Raw genomic sequence first — 17,605 nt, forward strand, 5'->3', positions numbered from 1 at the left:
GTGGGCTTCCTAGAATAGAAGCTAACGGGTCCAGCTTCCCAGAAAACGGGGTGAGAAAGAAGGAAAAACTAGTTGCCACCAGGCCGACGCGTTTACGATGGTCTTCCAAAGCTCAGAAGGGAAGATGGCCTGGGAGGAGGGGCGAGAAGAGCAGAGCGCCAGGGCCGTGCCCGGGGCCGGTGGGAAGGGAGGAGAAGGCTCACTACTGCCCTGTGTCCCCCTGGGTTGTCCACCCCCAGGGGGTGGACTCCTCGTGGCCAGGAAGAGCATCGGGGGGCCTGGACCTGGCAGGGGGGGAGTGGAGGGGAAAAGAAGAAAAAAATAACTGCCTTCATCCCTCCCCACACCTTCCCTGAGACGGTGAGCAGCCACTCTGAGGCAGACGTGACAGATCAGGGCTCTGGCGTGGCTCCGTCCGTTGTGTCTGACTCTTGGTTTCAGCCCAGGTCACGGTCTCAGGGTCGTGAGATCGAGACCCGCATCAGGCTCTGTGCTCAGCAGGGAGTCTGCTTGAGATTCTCCCTTTCCCCCTCTCTCTGCTCCTCCCCACCCAAATAAATAAATCTTTAAAAAACAAAAACAAAAACAAAAACAGCTGTGAAGTATTTATACTGAAAACCAAATCAAGAAGTCCAGAGAAGTGAAAAGCATGGAGTACAGTTACACAACTTGAGGTGCCCAAGGGTCCCCGGTATGTGACTTACACAATCCGGCTTGCCCCCGGGAGGCTCCCACATCCTCAAGACATGAAAGACACACAGGCTGCCCCAGAATGCCCCAAACAGCATGGCCACACCCCTCCAGGGAGGCGTTTCATCTGTCCCCCGCCAGCTGGGTTGGCCTCAGGCCCACAGTAAAAGCTTTGTCCCGTTTCCACAGAGGGTTCCTCATGGTTCCCAGGAGAGGATGCAGATGGGGAATGGAGGTGCAGAGGACTTCAAACCAGGGGTGGGGGGTGGGAGGTAAGATCCGTGAGAGGCCCAGGACAAAGTAACCACACTCCTCTGCTCGAACCGGCCCCCAACCTGCTCCCCAGAGAGGACAAGGGTCCATGTCCCAATAGCACTCCCATGGAGGCCTCGGCGGAGAGCTGAAGGGCTGAGGCAAGAGGAGGCGGCTGGCTCTGCCAGGTTCCCGCTCCCTAGGACGGGTCCCAGAGCTGCTTTTGGACTCCAAGAGAAGGAGGAAATGCAAAAGAATCTGCCAGATGCTCAAAAACTCAGATGTCTTTATCTCTGGGCAGAAGGGCCCAGTGCCTGGAAGGGTAGGCTTTCTTCCTGCATAAACACTCGCAGTCCTTCTCAGCAGAAGCCCACAGCCTGGCAACTGTCAGGTGTCCCGGGATCAGGCCCGGGTCCACCAGAGCAGGGGAGCGCTCGCTGCTTTGGCGAATTCTGCCTCGGAAGCTGGTACCTCGCAGGTGCTGTTCCACGCAAGCTCTCTGTCCACTGGACCCCGCCAGCCGAGCACTTAGCCTATTCTGTCTCCAGCTCCAGATCATGCAGACACACCGAGCCTCTCCTGCAAGATGCTACACTTTCCGAGGGCAGCACACAGTGGGTGCTCGGCGGGAGCTGCGGAGAGAATGAACCCCCCATCCCCCCAGCCAGCCTTCCTTCTGTGATGTCCTGGCCCTTGTCTCCAAAACGCTGAATGACAACCTTCCGCTGTGGCTGTTGTTTTTCCCTCCAATGTGATTCCTTTCCACAGCAGTGCAAAGTGTAACTCCACGTTAAATGAGATCATCCTATGTAAGGGAATGTCTTTTATTTGACAGGCTTCCAGAACCCACGAGGGTTAGACATTTTTGCCAAAATGCCTCTAAAAATCAACTAGACTATTTCCCGTCCACTATGACTATCCCTCAAGACTCAGTTGGAAATGTCTCCCATTCTAGGTCTTTCCTGGAGGCCTCGGAAGAGGATCAGCTGTTCTTCCTGCTACGATCTATTCAGTGAATGCTCCTGGAGGGTCTAAGGGGGTTCTTAGCAGTGAATTATAAAACATAGAGACTGAACCTACTTTTTCAACAAGGATTTGACACAAGAGTAGTTTTTGGAGTTTCACAGATAAAATTGTACCCATAAAGTGCTCCACAGGCCCCGCCAGCCCCAGCACTGAATCCCAGGCTTCCGAGCGGAGGCTCCAGAACCATCCCCTCCAGGCCTGTTTCTTCTGAGATGCTACCCAGAGCCTCATCTCTTGCCCTGCATCCAGGCCTCTTCCCCCAACCCCACCAGGCCAGTGGAGGAACGAAGCTCAGTCCCCATCTGACTGTGCCATGCACTCGGGCTCACGGGGCCGCCAAGGAGCCTGAAGAAAGGATTCCATTTCCTGCATGCAAGCAGGGGAGATGTGACCAGTTTCCCAGCTGCCCTGATGGAGTTCCATCCTACCTCATCCTTCCAGCTCTTCCTCCTGAAGCCAGGTTGATGGACAGCACTTTGGGGGCAAGGGATGGTGGGTATCCTCAGATCTCAGAAGCTGGTTGACCCAAGAACTATGGTTTTGTGCTCAGGTTCTGTATTAGCATTTTCCAGAGAGACAGAACCAGTAAGACATATGTAAACACAGAAAGAGATCTACTGTAAAGAATTGGTTCACACCATATGGAGACTGACAAGTCCCAAGATCTACAGTTGGCAAGCTGGGGAACCATGAGAGCTTATGGTATCATTCCCTTGCTGGCAGCCTCAAGACCCGGGAAGAGCTAATGTTTCAGTTTGAGGCCAAAGGGAGGAGAAAAACAATGTTCCAGTTTAGAGGCAGGCAGGCAGGAGGAATTTCCTCTTATTCTAGTGAGTTTCAGCCTTTTGTTCCAGTCAGGCCCTCAACTGATTGGATGAGGCCCACCTACCTTAGGGAGGGCAATCTGCTTTACTTAGTCGGTCAATTTAAATGTTAATCTCATTCAAAAATACCCTCACAGCAAATACTTGGAGTGATGTTTCACCAGATATATCAGTACCCCTTGGCCCAGTCAAGTTTACACATAAAATTAACTATCAGAGGTACACATTTCTCTTCTGTATAATTAAATGGAGGATGAGGAGAGAGAACTAGAGAGATGCTAATTTTGGCTGTGCTTCATTTCCATTTTGTCATGGGGACTCTTCCAGAGGACAAGCTAAAAGATACCACAGGCTAGTTGGCAAAGCAGTTGTGCCCCATAACTCCCTCTGCCACTCTCCCTGAAGTACAAAGGCTGCAGTGAACCACTCAGCTGTGAGCAACCTGAGACTTACACAGGTTACACAGGATACGAATCCAGCACCATCCATGTCCCAGCACCCAGAAGTCTCCCGGTATGGGTCTGTTTAGTGAATAAATGAATGAGTACACATGAGTACATGCATGAGTAACGAATGAGTATGAATAAATGAATGAGTAAACAAAGAATGACTGAATGGCCCCTGCCATCTTGAAAGCCATTCGGTGACTAAACTGGACACAATTATCAAATCAGAATTACAAAGAGCCAAAAATTAAGCTGCACAAAGTCTGTACCCATCAGAAGTTGCCCAGCATCTGAAGGATGGGCCAGTCTGCAGAGTCATCTCTGGGGTTCAGAAAGAGAAGCCCCCACATCCATAAATGCTGGTTACATTCACCCCTCTGAGGTGCCATTTTGGTTTTGCCAAACCCCGGAGGGCACACACCCCCATCTGCCTGGTTTCCTCCTCACCCGAAGTATGAGGCGCCTCCCCGCCAGGCCCCACTGCTCCAAGAGGCAGTCCTTGGAAGAGCCTGCCCAAGGCTCCAGCAGCCCTGACAAATCTCCCAGTCCCTGCACCTCTTTCTGTTTCAGGCTAAAAATAAGAACTGACCCTTTTCCGGGTCACATGTTTGTTGCTGTAGTTTTCCTGTGGGAAAACAAGAGTGAAAGCAATGAATCCTGAGTCTCCTTCCCATACAGACTCAGAACACTGGCCGTGTCTTCGTAGACAGCCATGTCCCGGTGTCCCGTCTTTGGGGGTGCTGCCTGAAGGCCGACACTGTGGACAAGCTCCAGGGTGCCCCGGGCTTCTGAGGACAGCGAAACTACATTTGGGTTTCTTACTTTTTAAAGAAGTTGCCTCTTTCTGGAACTTACCCTCTTCCTTCATCCCTATAAAAACAAAAATCTATTTTTGGCAGACACTCGACTGAGCCAGATTCTCACGCTGAAGGGGAGCGCAGAGGAGAGCCTGCGGCAGAGAAGGGAAGAGGGGAAGTAGGGAGGAGGAGGTGGGGGGTGGGCAGGGACATGCTCTCCCTGGAACTCTGCCTGTCACCTGGAGTGAAGCTCCAAGCGGTGAGTACAATTCATGACACCAAGGTACCCAAGGCCATTTTGTTGCATTCGGTGCTCAGGGTTGCTCCGGTGGGTGTTTTGAAAGGAAATTGATACCTATGGCTACAAACTCAACATCAGAGACATGTCCCCTGGGAGCGGGGTGGGGAGGGCGCAAGGGAACATCTATTACGTTGGTGACTTGCCGCAGCCCAGCTCAGGTTGAAGGCTCTGGAAATGGACTCTCATTGCATGGAGTGGACCAAGGCCCCACGGTTGGCTTTCTTTAGCCTGGGGGAGCCATCTCGGACCCGGGGGTCAGAACAGCAGGTCAGCACAGCTGGCCATTCTTGCCATGAAGTCAAACCCTCGGGGAAGCCCCGTCGTGGCACATGTGGCCTGCGGACAGTGTGAGGCTTGGCGGCCATGACGGTTCGCGGTACCAGGGATGCCCCCAGCGCCCAAGAGGGATGGGCTGGCCTTTGGCACTAGAATGTTCTATCCATGGCGCCACACTGACTGACACATTCCTTGGCCATGCCACTGCCCCTCCAGGTGTCTGCACCACGCAGGTCTGGTGGCCTCACCACCCCTGACCGTGTGTGCTCCCGTGTTGCTCACGAGGTGAAACGTACAGACCAGCCTATTTCCCTCCTGTCCCAGCTGTACACATGTGCGGATCTCAACCTCCACACCAAGCTGATGTGCTTGGTGCAAGGCCATCGGCTTTCTCTTTGTTCCTTTCTTCTTCAAACATTATTATTGCCCAAGCCTTTTCCTGAGGTTCCGTTCACTCATGGAGAAATGTCTCTGTACCCCAGTTTGAAATCCAAGCTCTGGGGAATCTACAGGATAGGATATATAAAGCCAGAAAGAAAATCGAGCCCGGCCCAGCCCTTGTGGGCCCAACCCCAGTAGGCCAAACCCTCTCTCCTCCCCCAAGAGGAAGGTTTCATGTCCCCTGGCCCGTGGGAGACCCCTCACTGCCTCCCAGGGAGGCCTATGAGGGCTGGGGACACCTGAGTGAGGTGACAGTCACCCCCATGGGCATCCTGGGCTGCCACCTGCCCCATCCCCTCACTCACCTGATAGGCAGCTTGTCTCATGAACTGCTTGGCCGGCTGCTTCCAAATGGCAGGCACCGTGATGACCCATCTGACATCAGAGTTCTCGAACTCCGACCCCGCCTGGTCACTCAGCTCCTATAGCCAAGGGAAATGCAGCAGGTCAAGTGGACACAGCTGGTCCTCCACAGCTTCACGGAGAATTCCAGGCTTCCTGGCCATGAACTCTTGGGCCATCTACCCTACAGCCTGCTGAACGTACCAGTGTCAGGGAGCAAGGGTCTGCCTCCCGAATATTCCGCAAGCTGGGAGCTCTACTAGGAGGCAAGCAGGTCACAGGCCTTTGGCTACTTCTGAGTCATGTGACAGGATACATGATAGGCTCCCAGGCCTCAGTTTCCTCATCTGCACAATGGGGATAATAATACCTAGCTCACACTGTTGTTGGGAGGGGTAATAACTTTCTGAGAGCTACATTTACTGGGAGCTTACTCTGTGACAACCTCATCTAGCACTTTGCATACCTCATCTCCATGAGTCCCAGGGTCTCACTAGGAAGGGATGATAACGGCGCACCTTTCCTACAGATGGGAGCCTGAGTCCTAGCTACGCGCAGTACCTTCTGACGGCTGCACAGCTACAGTGACAGAGCCAAGATTTGGACCAGACCCAGGGATATCTTAACTCTCAAGACCAAGGTCTTCACTAAATTGTCACATGTGGTTTGTATCTAGAACAGGGCCTGGCTCACAGCTCTGCATAACACCTGGTGGCAGTTGTTGTCCGAGTCGTCCCTGTCCCCTGCCTTATGGCACGGCCAGCACCTCAGAGGAGTCCTCCTTGCAGGACGGGAGGGATATGAACGACTAAGCAAGAACCGTGCTGCTCTTAGCTTTTGGTTCAAGTTAAACCACACCGGATAACGGGGAGGGGCAGAAGCACCAGAGGTTCACTCCAAGTCCATGCAGACAAGACACGACTCTAGAATAATTCTCAGACTCAGTATTCCCATCTGTAAAATGGGGAGAACAGAACTAATGCTCTGTGTTTCTGGGGAGATTGAGAACACATAGGAGAAGCTCACCCGAGAAGGCCTCTGATAAAGCTTGTTCCTTCCTACCACTCCCCTCTGGTCGCCACACGCACCACACAAATCTGAAATCAAACCTAAACTCGCACCAACACGCGTCTGCGTCTGAGTCGGTTCTGGGGACAGGTTTCAGAAGATTAATAGGCTGCGGATTTGTTTCTTCTGATAGGTATCTCATTTCCTCTGTTTCAGTAGATACCTTGGGTTGGAGCCATCGTGTCGCAGAATTAACTCCCTCTATGATCAGTCAGTAAACTTTTTTTTTTGCCCTTTTTTTTTTTCATTTCTAATTGTGACAGTAACCCATAACATAAAATCGACCACGTGAACATTTTTTTAAACCTACAGCTCAGCAGTGTTAAGTATGTCTAGTAAATTTTTTTTTCAAAACAAAACATCTCTGCATGAAGCCCAAGTGAAAAAGTGGGTTTTGTTTTGTCTTTAATCGTGTTTTATTTCCTTGCGGGTCTGCACTGGACTTAAAAGGCAGGTGAGCGGTGACACATGTTGGGAAGGTTCTAGGCACACCGCCAAGTGCCATCCAGGCTATTTTAAATTCTTTAAACAGGAAAAGGCTCAAAAGGTGAACGATGGGCTTCCCTGGCCATAGGGACGGTTGTTTAAATAAGACATTTGGGGGCACCTGGGTGGCTCAGTGAATTAAGCCAGAAAAAATAAGGAAAGATAAGATGTTCTGAACATTATTATCCCTAATATATGTGACATTTAAAAGAACGTGAGGGGGACGCCTGGGTGGCTCAGTTGGTTGGACAACTGCTTTCGGCCCAGGTCATGATCCCGGAGTCCCAGGATCGAGTCCCGCATTGGGCTCCCTGCTCCACGGGGAGTCTGCTTCTCTCTCTGCCCTTCTCCTCACTCATGCTCTCTCTCACTGTCTCTCTCTCAAATAAATAAATAAAATCTTTAAAAAAAAAAAAAAAAAGAACGTGAGGGCCACCTGGGTGGCTCAGTGGGTTAAAGCCTCTGCCTTCAGCTCAGGTTATGATCTCAGGGTCCTGGGTTCGAGCCCCACATTGGGCTCTCTGCTTGGCAGGGAGCCTGCTTCCTCCCTCTCTCTGCCTCTCTGTCTACTTGTGATCTCTGTCCATCAAATAAATAAATAAAAATCTTTTAAATAAATAAGTAAATAAATAAGCTGTTTGTTCGCCAGTGGATTTAGTACAGCTTAGAAGGGAAAGGACCCTGCCATTAATTAAACTTCCCATTATGTTGCACTTTTCACTTGCTTTCCTTTGTGAACAACGAGCCTGCTTCTCGCCTGTGATGCCCAAGATACGCTGCTTCAGTAGACACTCTATCTTGTTCATCCTGGTCCAATGTGCAACTGTCCCCTCCTCTGAATCTGTGTGTCCTTCAAACACCAGACCACCCTCTCGTGAAGGGCCCGGCTCCTACAAATCTCCTCAAAAAGCTTTTCTTCATGGAATTTCTTTATAGCATGTTCCCTGCTGGGAGAAAGTGCGAGCAGGTTCCTGCAGTTTTCAGCTGAGCTGACATGTTCGAAACCACACCCCCTCCTGCACCCCTGCTGGACCTCTGCCCCCTTCCTCTCTCCCCTCCCCTTCTGAGATGGGCTGTTCACTCTTTCCCCCTTCATCAACCAGAAACACAAGCCAGTGTCACAACTTTCTTGGGTCCTAAATTTTCCCCAGGTCCCCATGTCTCCTCCTCCTAATCCAAAGGGCCCCCGAGTCATCGGCCTCCCTTGCTCCCTCACCTGTCTCCGGGTGGCCACAGGCACTGTAGGTAGAGGGTCCTTCATTGGCTGTCTGGCCTACCGGGCGCCGAGCCCATCCCTCTGAGATCCCTGCTCTCCGGGCCGGCAGAGGTCCACATCTCCGTACCTCCTGGTCCCCTTTGCTGCTGCCTGGGACGATGAGGCTCTCCTCACTAACTTCGTCTCCCTCCTACTCCTTCCTTCTATCCTCTCCCCTCTCCCCTCTTCTGGTGGAAGAATTATTTCCCAGAATCTACTTGTTCCCTCTGCCCTGGCCCCCTCTTTCTTCTTGGTTTCCACGTTCCCCACATGACTCCCCACTCTCCAAGTCTCAGAGCCCTCAGACGCACCTGCTTCAGGATCTGAGTCCACTGCTTCCATAGGGCTTTCCTCCACCCTGCAGGCCGTGGGGATGCTGCGGTCTCCCTCCCTCAAACTCTGTCTCTGTGGCCATGGTATTCCGCTATTAGAAATCCTGGCATGGCTCCCCATAACCCAAGTAGTTCGTTAGCTTGGCCTTCGAGGCTTTGCAAGATCTCGACCCAAGCTTGCTGTTCCCACTGGACCCCGCAGCCTTGCCTTCTCTCATCCCAGACTGTTTGCTTTCCAGAGCTGTCTGCTGTGTTTTTTTCCCCTGCGCTCTTCCTGCGCCACTCCACCAGCCCGAAACACGCACCGTTCCAGCTGCTGCCGCTGAGGGGCCCCTGATGCACCTTCTCCAGGGAGCCTTCCCTGCTTACCGCCCGTTGGGCAGAACCTCTGCCTTCACCAAACCCCGAACAGCCACAGTGACCCCCTCACAACACCAATCCGCTGACTACATGACCACAGACTCCTTCATACTCTGTTTACTACAATGCTGCCAGAACCTGTCCAGGATCGGGTACACAAAAAGTACTCAAAAAAGAAGAAGCAGGTGCTTGAATGGATGAAAGCAGGATTACATTCTCACGTCTGTTTCCCTCAGGCCCTATTTCTAGAACTCTATTCTATTTTTAGAGTTCACTAAATTTCTTCTAGTGATCCCATAATGCCAAATGTTTCTACAGTTCCCAATTCTTTCTGGATGGAGCTCAGAACACGAGGCTCTTTACCCATCTGACTCCCACCTGCTCGTCACCATGCCCACAGTCAGAGACACCGAGTGGCCAGCTGTAGCCACCTAGAAGTTAGCCAATCCCTCCCCATCCGGGCCTCACCGCACAGACTTTGCAATAATCGTCCAAGTGCTCACTCAGGCACCAGCTTCTCCCCTGGGGTCTGGGAGGACAGGGAGGAGGGATGGCAGCAACCCCTTGCCAAGAGCCTACTGTGCCCCGCCCCGAGGGAGGTGTCTCGTGCCTGGTTTAATATCCAGCAACCCACGAGGTACACAACCTGCCCCACTCTTCCAGGTAGGAACGTGGGTATTGGAGAAATCAAGCACCTCACCCGAGACCCACCAGCTGCCACACGTGTCTCCTGAGATATAATTCATATACCATAAAATTCTCCTTTTCCCAGTGTACAGTTCAGTGGGTTTTCATGCATTCAGAAGGTTGTGCAACCATCACACTCTCTAATCCCGTCACCCCAAAGAGAAGCCCCATTCCTATTAGAGTCACTCCTGTCCCGTCCCTCAGCCTGTGGCACTTGCCAATCTACCTCCTGTATCCGGGGATTCACCTGCTCTGGACATTTCTTATGAATGGAATCATAGAGAATTGACTGGCTTCTTTCACTCAGCGTAATGTTGTCAACGTTTCTTCCTGTGGTTGCGGACGTCCGTGATTCATTCTTGTCTATGGCTAATATTCCCTTGTACAGAAAGACCCACTTAGGGACCCTTCCATCCACCGATGGACATTCGTGTTGTCTCACCTTTTTAGTTCTAACAAATGCTGCTGCTGTAAACACTCACAGACAGATTTTTGTGGAAATACGCATTTTTCCTTTCTCTTGGCTATATACTGAGGAGCAGAATCACTGGGTCATGTGGTAGCTCTATATTTAACCTTTGAGAAACTGCCAGATTTCTCTACAGCAGCTGCCCTATTTCCCATTCCCGCCAGCAGGGGCACGAGGGTGCATCCTGTTTTCTGAATGGAAATTCTCCGTTTCCTCCCTCGAGGTCATTTCCTCCCTCGAGGTCGTGTCCGCTCCCCTGACCGGCGGGGGTGCCTCCCCCTGCCACAGGGCCCTGGCACGTGCCCTACCTTCAGCGCCTGCTCCCTGAAGTACTGCAGGGCGTACGCAAAGATTTCAAGGGCTTGGACTTTCTTGCCGTTTGCTGCCGTTAGGTCTGTATCCATGTTGAGGTCCTAGTGGGGGAGACGAAGGAACAGTAAGACGGGGGAGCAGAGACGCGCCTTGTGGCTTCGGGAACTCCTACCTGGAGGTCTGGGAAAGTCAGCAAGCCATACTTCTGTTTCCTGATATTTGGTAGACTAGGACAGTGTGTCCCCTGCTCTCCCCCAGTAACGGTCCTGGCAGCATCACCCCCTTCCTGTGGCGGGGGCCCCGGCTGTTCCCTTTAGCCCCTACCTCGCACTTCTCCCTCCCTTCCTCCTTCCCTCTCATTCTGTCTCCCCTGGATCCTCACGAAGCAGAGGTTTCAGGGAGATGACAGAGCCCAGGAGGAGAGAAAGGCAGCAGGCACCACTGCTGATACAGCTGACACACTATGACACACTATTTCCACCCTCGGACACTCACAGTCACCTCAGGAGCCCCCCTCACAGAGGCCTCAAGCATCCCGCCAACTTGCCGACGTCCGTGACGCTGAGCAGACAGGAAGCTTTCACTGCCCATGAGCTGCAACCAAGTCGCCCAAACAGAAGAGCTCCTATTTTAAGGTTTGTGCTTAATCCTCTTGGGAGTGCAGCACCGCCGCCTGCCTTCTCCACCAGAAGTCAAAGCAGCCCGGCTGGGAGACGCTGGCCGCACTGGGGTCATTCAAAAACGACCAGAAAAGTGCTCACAGCGTGGCAATGGGCAGACAGTGGGGCGATCATCAGGAGGAGGCCCCCAAGGCAGCCCAAACCCAGAGCCTCCTTACTACCAGAAGCTGCTCCTGCCAGAGGCTCCGCACTACCAGAGGCTGCTCCTACCAGAGGGAAAAACAAAAACCAGCCCCCAGGTTGGTCCAGACGGGTAAGGAGGCTTTGCCTTTAGAGCGTGAAGGGGACAAAGAGACTGAACCAGCCTTGCGGAGCCTGTCCGCTGTTCTGACCCATCGGCACGAGCTCCTCTTCCCAACCAGCAACCCCACCCCTGCTGCTCAACAAAGACACCCCGAGTTGGGGAGGCAACTCGCAGGCTCAGAAAGGGGGCCGACCACCAGGAAGCCATAGCGCTGTTCGGCAGCGACTCCCATCAGGTGAAACGGGAAGGAGGCATTTCCAGCAGAAGCCTGTCTGCTTCACAGAGACAGAGCCACGCCGATGCGCCCAGAGCCTTGGAGGAAGGGTGCTGGCTGGTGGGTGTCCCTTAACGTGTGTTTGTACCTGCAAACACGCAGACAAACGAAAGCAATCACAATGGGAGCCAGCAACCGGCTGGAACTTTCTCGGTACCAGCACGGCTTGAAGAGCTTTAGGTAGCTTGATTCCTTTAATCCTTCCACCATCCCTGTGAAGAAGGCCCTGTCAGGGTCTCTATTTCACAGAGGGCCCAGAAACGTTAAGTCACTGGGATTAAGTATCTTGCGAGTATCAGAGGCAGGATTTAAATCCAGGCCGTGTGGTCCCAGCGTCCGTGGTCCTAAACACCATCGCCACCCTGAATCTCTAAATACCAAGAATTAAGGAAAATCTGTGGGATACAATGCTCAAACTGAAAAAACCCTATCCTGTGGTCCAAACTTTTCCATGAAGCTTGGCGGAGGGCCTCGAGGATGAGGACAGCTTATAGGACACCGGCATGCTGGGAACAGAGCCGCTTGGCGAGCTGAGCCACCAATGCATTAGGCACCTGTTTCCTAGGCGACCTGTTTCCCCAAACAGATGTTTACTTCTAAACTTGTTAGCTAATCACCTCTGCCCTGGGTCCCCCAAATGCCCTCAGCCCCTGAGGCACACCTACAGGACCCCGGGGTTTCCCAACAACCCAGCAACTGCGGAGGGAACTCCCGGCCCCCGAGGAGATGGTGGACACCAGCAGGTGTCCGCCCTGACCGATCAGTTGCCAAAGCACACACGCTGTTAAACATTCTGAATATCCCTCCACCCGTGTGTGTATCAGAAAGTGCCATGTATTCTGCAAAAGTGTTTTGTGCTCCAGGTTGTTTCCAAAATCAAGGTAAATGGATGTTAGTTTCTGCTCGGGTGAGACCTGAGGGTTTCCTGGATTGGGAAGACCTCGGGGCCGGAGGGAAGGTTGGCTCTCCAGTGCAGAGGACATGGGGGCCGGGGAGAGGCTTGCTTACCCCAGTGGTATGCAGCTTCATCTTGAACTTCTCCAGGTACAGCCACTGCTTGGCCTCGTTGGGATCCAGGTCGTGGTAGAAGTCCCTGGCGGCATACCCGAAGCTGTGGAACTTCCTCTCGGGAGTCAACAAGATGGTGGTCGGAGTCTTCTGGTTGGACACCCCGGGGTCACCCCCTTCCCATCGCCTGACACCAAGGAAAGGCAGAGGTTATGGGACCTTCCTTCAGAATCGCAGTTCAGGCCCACTGGTGAGAATACCTACCGTGTGCACGATTCTCACAGGTGTGGGAGCTCACGGGAGCTGCGACACAGGCACGCTCTGATTCCGTTGGTTGAGGGGTGATCAGAGACACGACTTCAGTCAGAAAGAAAGAGGAAAGGGGCAAGCACCAGGGTCTTCCTCAGGAGAAGGTCTGCTTTGATCGTCCACTCAGCATTTACTGAGCACCTACTGTTTGCCAGTGCTGGCGACCCAGACATGAAAACTTTAGGTCTCTGTCTAGGATGTTATGTCTTTTTTGGGGGGTGGGTCTGTTTTTTTAACTTGCAAGCCCTCAAAACAAATGTATAGTCAGCTTGTGTCCTCTCTAAAACAAGGTAGGGTATAAACCAATGCACAAGTGCCTGCCTTACCACAGGGGAACGAGGGACCCAGGATATACCCTAGGGGTCAGAGAAGGCAGAGGTGCCGGATGGTAGGGCGAGGGGAGGAATGCAGGGCTCAGGAGAGACTCAAAGGACTGACAGAGAGCTGCCGGGCTCTTGAAGGAGGGGAGGGCACTGCGGGCTGCCCAGAGGTAGGAGAACATGGGGCCTGTGCGGGGTTGCTAAGTGACTGGGCAGGGTGGAAATGGAGCGTATAAAAGGGAAGTGTGAGAAAATCTAAAGGTTAGAGGGCAGGGGCATGGCAGAATCAGAGCTGTGGGTGACCAGAGCACGCTGAACTAGACGGGAGACTGAGCAGGAGTCTCAGGCCTTGTCTGGGAGCGGAGGCGAGGAGGCTCAAAGAGGGTAAAAGAAAGGGGTGGAGGTGGACGAGCCGTCCTGAGACAGAACTGAGCCACGTGGCCATGGTGTGAGTAGGAGGAGAGGTACCAGAAGCCCCCACGTGGGAGCCAAAGGAGAAAGCCCTCTTCCTGGAAACCTGGAGTCCTAACCAAGGAGGCCACAGGGAACAAGGGACTCCAGGTGAACCTGCTGGCATTGAACTCCCCGGAGGGGGCTAGAGATGCAAGCCTGGTGTCCACAGGAGAGATCCAGAAGAAGACAGACTTGGTGCCTCCCTATTGGGTGACAGCCATGGTAACAAGGAGGCAGGAGAGCCCTGATGGGAACTGTGAGGGGGGAAGGGACTACATCCTGCAAGGCTGGATACTGAAGAGACGCCAGAAGAGGAGAGAGGGGGGTACAGAGAGGCAGGCAGAGACGATGGGAGTCTGTCCTGGAGCTGATGAGAGTGTAAGGTAGGGCAGGGTGTAGGTGGGGCCCCAGAGAAGCTTCTTTCTTCTCTTAGGTAGAAAGACAAAGAATAGGAAGAGTGGAGAAGGCAGGTGATTCGGTGCCTTCCCTTCCCCCTCTAGAAGGCAGGAGAAGCCACGGCTGCCAAGGCGGCCAGGATGCTCACTTCTCTCCCAGGTCCTGACTCTGCAGCTGCCCTCCCCCAACCTTGTGTTGCCATGAACCGTAGAACCACAGGAGCCTCTGGTGCAAACACAGTATCCTAGAGGAAGCAGGCCTCTTTCTCTGGCCGGCCAGGAAGGTGGCAGAGCGCCTGGCAGGACTGGCACCTGCTCCCGATATGGCATCGTTAGGCTTCGGGGGGACTGTCACAACCCAGGTGGACAGCCAACCTGGCTCGACCATGCAGCTGGGTCTGGAATCATCCCCTGGCAGCTTCCCCTGTCAAAGCTCCATCGAGGTGCAGGCTTCTCCCCAGGGAGCCAAGGTCCCCATGATGAGCGCACCTAGACCCTGGGTTCCTCCCCACCCCAGTCGCCAGGCACCCAGGCGCTCCCCACACGACCGCTCACAAACAGACTTTCTGTTACCATCAACCACTGACATTTTCACGAGGCAATAAACCTCCAGAGTTTTTTCCCCTTCCAACTTTTATTACTTCATTCCTATTAAAATAAAAAAAAAATTGAACTTTCTCCACCATAATTGTGTCAGTCTGTGTCAAGGTTAAGTGCTCTGGTTGAAATAAAATTCAGGTAGGGCCTCCCTCCAAAATCTCTACAAGAATGGAGAGGATGTCTCGAGAGGTCTGAGCACTGCTGATACTATGGGGATCTCCCCCCGCTCCCCCCTAGCAAATGCAATGTTATTTCTTCTTCTTCTTCTTCTTCTTTTTTTCAATTTTCACTGCAAGACTATCCCTTCAAAATAACATTTCTTAAAACAACTATGTAGAGGCTGATAAACACTGACTCTAGCTTTTGAGAGCATGCTCGTCTCCCTTCCGGGTTTCCATTTCCGGGGACGGCAGAGAAGACATCACAGCAGGTGCCTCGCTGCCCAGAGGCAGAACCCTGGTGACGACTAAGGAAGAGGGCTCTGCTATCATCGGGGTTCTCTACTAGAACTGGCTTTTCATTATTTCCTGATAATACAACACAACAGGTGTCTGGAGCCTCTTAGGACAACCCAACCAAGATTGGGGTTGGGGGTCACTTTTATTATGACTTCTATTTTAAGCAGCACACTACAAAAATGCATAAGATCTTAATCTGGGAGCTATCACTAATTCTTCAATTGCCAGTTAAATGAGTTCCAAAGCTGATCACAGGGTATCTTCAGAGCCATCCTTGGATTTGGAAAATCAGGGAGATAAAGCCCTGACCCCCAAAGCTTGAGGGGCCCCAGACTCTGCAGGAGAGCCATGCACCAGACTGGAGGAGCCTGTGTGGGCACCAGAACAGACCAGCATCCTCACAGACAGTCCATCACGTGTGGATGGGGAGGACAAGAGGGTGTTCTAGGCGGCTGTGTGCATGGCGGGGCGAGGCGGAGGAGGCCAGCGATGTACTGAGCACACAGTGTGTCCTAAGAGACCCCAGGCTACTCCAGTGACCCTATAGGTTGACCTGGCTGAAATTCCCCCCACTCTGCTTTCTGGTTACTATCATTTAAGGACTAGCACCTTCCCTATTTACATTTTACTGTGTATTAAGCTTGAAGGAAATCTCATTTCACATGCACACACACTCTGTGAGACAGACACTGACATTACCCCCATTTCACAGATGAGGAAACAGGTTTAGAAGGTCCAGCAACTGCGCAAGGTCGCACAGTGTGTGGCCGAGCAGACGCCTGGGATCTCCTCCATCATCGCAAACTGCCTACAAGTCAGCACCCCTTCCCCGGGCTGCGTGCTGGAATAACCCGGGTCAGGTTTCAAACACGCCATCTAGGCCCTTCCCTAGACCCACTGAGTCAGAATTAAACTAATGCTTTTCCAGACCAGAAACCTGGAGTCCAGAGATGAGAGCGGGCTCAGGGGCGCAGGGGGTTTGGGGCGGTGCTGGGCCAGAATCCAGGACCCGCCTACAAAATGTCATTCACCTGCTTCTTAGGCAAATCCCCCTCCCCTCCCCCAGGGCCCGCCTCCAAGTCTCCACAGGTGCGGTGATGGCACCCCCACACCGCCCTCCCTACCCACAGCACTCACCTCATCACGTGGATACATTCTGGCTCCTTGGTGAAACTGTAGGCGTAGCCGCTGGACGTGGTTCCGAAGTCAATGGCCACCACCACCAGAAAGGTCTGCTGCTCCGAGACATTTGGGTCAGCATCATTCTGCGGACGTTTGGGGTAAAGCATGAGGGGTGGGCGGGGGTGGCCGAGCCTGGCCTTCCACTCTGCCCAGGTGTGCACCCACTACAGACAGAATCCTGGCTCAAGTGTGCCACAAAGTGAGCCCTACAGAGAGAGTGGGCCAACCTCAGCCCCCACCCAAGGGGCTCCAGGAAAAAATGGAGGTGCCCCCTGAGCAGAGGCCCGGGCGGCCAGGGTGAAGACACCTGCCCACAGCCTGCCCATCAGCCCCTTTATCAATTGCTTGTAAACTTGACTAATTATGGAAAGTCCATCCAGTCTGGAAGCCCAGTTGTTCCCTGAGTGACACAACCTTTCCCTCACGGCCCCCTCCCCCGAATTCCCGCGTAGACACGGCCCAGAATGCTCTGCCAGCTGTGGCCTTGCCACATCTCTAGTGACCACTCCATCTGCTCAGGCGTGTTGTGTGTGGGAGGAAGGCTTTGCGTGCCAGGGACCCTGGCCATGTGATCCTGGCAAGTCGCATCCCCTCAGGGGACACAGCCTTTCCTCAATGTCAAGTGAGTGGATCAGGCCATTCCAGGTTTCCAAACCTTCTTTTTTTTAATGCAGTGTAGACTTTTTTTTATATCCCCAGAACTTCACGTTATAAACCCATAGATGTTGGGCTTGACATGTACTGCTTAGAGAAGGGGGTGAGAGCCCCACCCATCTGGCCTCTCGTCTCACAGTCCCCCCTCCCCACACACCCCAAGGTGACCCTGAAGCTCTTATGGGGGCCCCTCAGAGTGCTGTCTGGAAAGCCGCAGTGTGAGGACGGGCCATAGGAGGCCAGCCTCCCAGGGTTCCCAGGACGGAGGGAGTTCCAGGACACTGAGGGAGATGACACCAGACAGTTACAGGAAAACCAGGGCAAGCTGGTGCCCCCGCCTAGCGGTGCCTCTGGCAAAGTGACCCCTCCCAGGGCAATTTTCTCTGGTCGGCTACGTGGAAGTCCCTTGAACAGCTGCCCCACAAAAATCTGCCTTTTCAGTGAGGGGTCGGGTGGCAGCAAAGCCCAGTCTGCAGTCCCCTGCCCAACTAGGTCTTCTCCCTGGGCCGGCCAACGTAGAAGCCAGCCCAGCCACAGACTCGTGGACTAGACTGCTTTTCACTGATGCTCCCGCCAGAGCTGGCGGCTCGCTTCTGAAAGGATGCCTCACCGTCTCTGGGCCCTCGATCTCAAGGGGTACTCCCACCCTTCCTGCTAATGCACG

General features: G+C 53.3%; 1 protein-coding gene across 1 annotated transcript in view; it reads right to left on the reverse strand.

The window, feature by feature from the left end:
• Positions 1-17,605, reverse strand: part of LOC111145147 (heat shock protein family A (Hsp70) member 12A) — a 150,566-nt gene that overhangs the window by 11,912 nt on the left and 121,049 nt on the right. Inside the window, exons 4-7 of the mRNA XM_022499835.1 lie at positions 16,243-16,370; positions 12,571-12,757; positions 10,361-10,465; positions 5,359-5,475 (exon numbers count right to left, since the gene is read on the reverse strand). Of these exons, the coding sequence (XP_022355543.1) occupies positions 5,359-5,475; positions 10,361-10,465; positions 12,571-12,757; positions 16,243-16,370 (537 nt within the window). The remainder of the gene's footprint in view (positions 1-5,358; positions 5,476-10,360; positions 10,466-12,570; positions 12,758-16,242; positions 16,371-17,605) is intronic.

Source organism: Enhydra lutris, unplaced genomic scaffold (genome assembly GCF_002288905.1).
Source record: "Enhydra lutris kenyoni isolate GAN:26980312 unplaced genomic scaffold, ASM228890v2 scaffoldscaffold12, whole genome shotgun sequence".
Classification (NCBI taxonomy): Eukaryota; Metazoa; Chordata; class Mammalia; order Carnivora; family Mustelidae; genus Enhydra; species Enhydra lutris.